Source organism: Monoraphidium neglectum (genome assembly GCF_000611645.1).
Source record: "Monoraphidium neglectum strain SAG 48.87 unplaced genomic scaffold scaffold03423, whole genome shotgun sequence".
In the NCBI taxonomy this organism is placed as follows: Eukaryota; Viridiplantae; Chlorophyta; class Chlorophyceae; order Sphaeropleales; family Selenastraceae; genus Monoraphidium; species Monoraphidium neglectum.
In genome coordinates, this window is record NW_014010206.1 from 1 (window position 1) to 2711 (window position 2711).

A 2711-nucleotide genomic window follows, 5' to 3' on the forward strand; every position below is an offset into this window, starting at 1 on the left:
CCTCCCAACAGTGTGCACCGTATCATCCCCCCACCTGGACACCCATGTGATGACCTGTGCAAGTTGCCATGACCTCGTCCCGCCTCATAACTGCAGCTCTCAGCAGCCTCCATCCCCGTTCTGTGAACAGTAGATCCGCTCTGCGTCTCACTGACGTCGCGCCCTGCCCCCTGCTCCTCCCTCCAACGACAACCACTGCCCTCGACGCGAACCTCTGACAGCACGGCGGCCGCGACCGCCACTTCTGCATCGGCGTTGCGGACATCGACCCGCTCACCTCCAAGCTCGACGCCGCCGGCGTGCCCTACACCCGCTCCGCGTCGGGGCGCCCCGCCATCTTCTTCCGGGACCCCGATGCTAATGTGATCGAGTGCGTCGAGGGCGCGGACCCCTGGCGATGAGCGGCCCCCGAGCGGCCGCAGGCGCGACGTGCGGGCGCCCGTGCGCCGCGCCGCGGCGCTGCCGCAGCGCGCGACGGCGCGCAGGTCGCCTGCCGCCGCGCCGCGCGGCCCGCGAGGGGCCCGTGCCTTTCGCAGCCACCCGCGCTGGGCTCTGCCCCCGGGCCTGGCGTTGCGGGCGTGGGGGTTGAACGACGGCCGACTTTTGAACGTAATTGTGTATCACGTGCCATTCCGTGCTGCAAGTGTCTCCTGGGGACGATGGCCACACCACACCCCCGCCGACGAGCCAAATTACATCAGCCGCCCCTGGCGTTGCCTATCCCAACACCATGTATGTGTTTCCTCCCTCGGGCCCTCGGTGCCCTGAGTTGTGCCGCTTGAGAGCTTGCACTGCTGTTTCCGCCCCAAACCCTCATTCCGCAGCAGCGCAATAAGAGAAAGCCTGCCCTCGCCTGTGGCTTGGCTGGCGGCCTCGGCGCGCGAGAGCGTGAGCGTGTTGGCTGTCATCGGGCGCACTTTTCCAAACATATCTGTTGAGGGGCGTCCCCACTTTGCATTCTGGCGGCGCGCCGCTCCTCTGTTTGAGTTTTTCCAACCGCGTGCTGCACGCTCGTTCGAGGCTGTACACCACACCGAGCGCGCCCATGGCCTGCTCCATTCGGCCGCGGCGCGTCACGGCCGCCCGTTTGCCTTCCCGGGACGCCACCGCCTGGAGCGGAAGCGGCACAGGCGCCGCCCCTGTATGTCAACCGCCACTGCCCCGCTTCCATCTACAGCCTGCGCCAGCCCAGTCGAGCACCTGTGTTCCTCAAAGTGCAGGCGCTGCAAGCGACGGAGTGAGGAGTCCTGCTTACAATGCGCGCTTTTTGCCCTAATTGCAGCCCGACATCCCACACCCCCTCTCCATACCTCTGCAGCAACTCAACACCCTGCCGGTCCGGGCTTCAACGTGGCCTTGTTGCAGTGTTGTCGCCGCGCCCTGAGGGGGCACTGCTGTGTGTTGAAACCGGGCGCCGCGCGCCGTGCAACCGCTGTGCGGCGACCGGTGTCTATTGTTCTCGTGCACTGAGAGGTTACAAATTTATCTGCTTGTGACCGAAGAGCCATCCTGTAAATTTGATCAGCCCCATCCCTGCCCCTGGATTCAGCGAGCCGGCAGTTCAGTGGGGGGGGTCCGGTTGTTGGATGCAGCCGGGCTACATGCAATGCGCGCACCGGCGCCCCTCTCAGGCATCAGGCTGTGTTGCCATTAGTCATTTCCTGTGTCTGCAGTCCCGACAACTTCGTCCCGACAACTGCAATGCATGCGGGGCAGATGCGGTAGGCCTTTTGTTGGCAGCCTGCTGCAGCGGGTGATGAGCATGAGCAATGCAAGCTCCTTTGGCTGACTGCCGGGTGCGAGTTGTACTTATTGTCTTGGTGAGTCGAACGCGGCTCTGTTCCGGCTCGCGCAGCGAGGGTCACCCGGTCCGATCAGGATCAGTCGTTGCGAGCGGGTGGGCGACGAACATGACCGCTCCTCAGTGGAGGCTGCATGTTACAATTTCACGCTACTTCGATAATTCCTTTGAAACCTCGTTCAACTCTGCGAGAGCACTGCACCTGGCGTCCCGGGGACCTGCGCTGCCCGAAATATTGGGGAGCCCGTGCCGGCCATCATGGCGCTGAAAAAGAAGTTTCAGCTGAACCCGACGTTTGTGGCATGGTCTCAGCTCGTGCTTCGCCTCCTGCAGGTGGGCAGCCCTGGGCGGAGCACCCGTTGAACGGCCGGGGACTGAGCAAGAGCTCTATGGGCATCCTGCACCCAGCCAATGTGCTCGGAATAATATCAGATGATCGTGGGTTGGCATAACTCCCTCCTCAGGTGCTGTTTTTGATGTTCCTCATGGCAGCGTCTGCACGCGTCGTGCACATCGGCGGCGCCTTCGGCTCCAAGTGAGCTGCCCCAATGCGCGCTTTGCGTGTTTGGCAGGGAACACCTACGCAAACCTTATACATTAGCACGGCACACTTGCTCGACGTACGCCCCCGTCACCCGCCGGTCCATCAGGGCTGTTGGCCGGTCGGGCGGCCAGGCTGGCCGGGCAGGCGGCCAGCATCCCGGGCGACACCCCGACGCGCCACTCCCCACTCCCGGCCCGGCCCCACCAAACCCATCGCCCCTGCACACCCCACGACCCAGGTACACCAATGGAGCCGTTCTCGGCCTTTTCGTTGCTTTCGGCGGCCTCGCGGTCTGCTTCCTCTACATACTGGGGCCCAAGTCTACACGCCTGTGGCGGTGAGCGGCGCCCATTGGCAGACCAGGAC

The 2711-nt window shown here is 64.1% G+C and overlaps 1 protein-coding gene across 1 annotated transcript; it reads left to right on the forward strand.

The window, feature by feature from the left end:
* Window positions 1–68: 68 nt before the first annotated feature.
* On the forward strand, window positions 69–401 carry MNEG_12766 (hypothetical protein; the record flags this gene model as incomplete). Its single annotated transcript, XM_014038761.1, has 2 exons — window positions 69–122; window positions 222–401. 2 exons carry the CDS (start codon window positions 69–71, stop codon window positions 399–401), a joined length of 234 nt encoding a protein of 77 aa, XP_013894215.1.
* Between the last annotated feature and the right edge of the window lie 2310 nt (window positions 402–2711).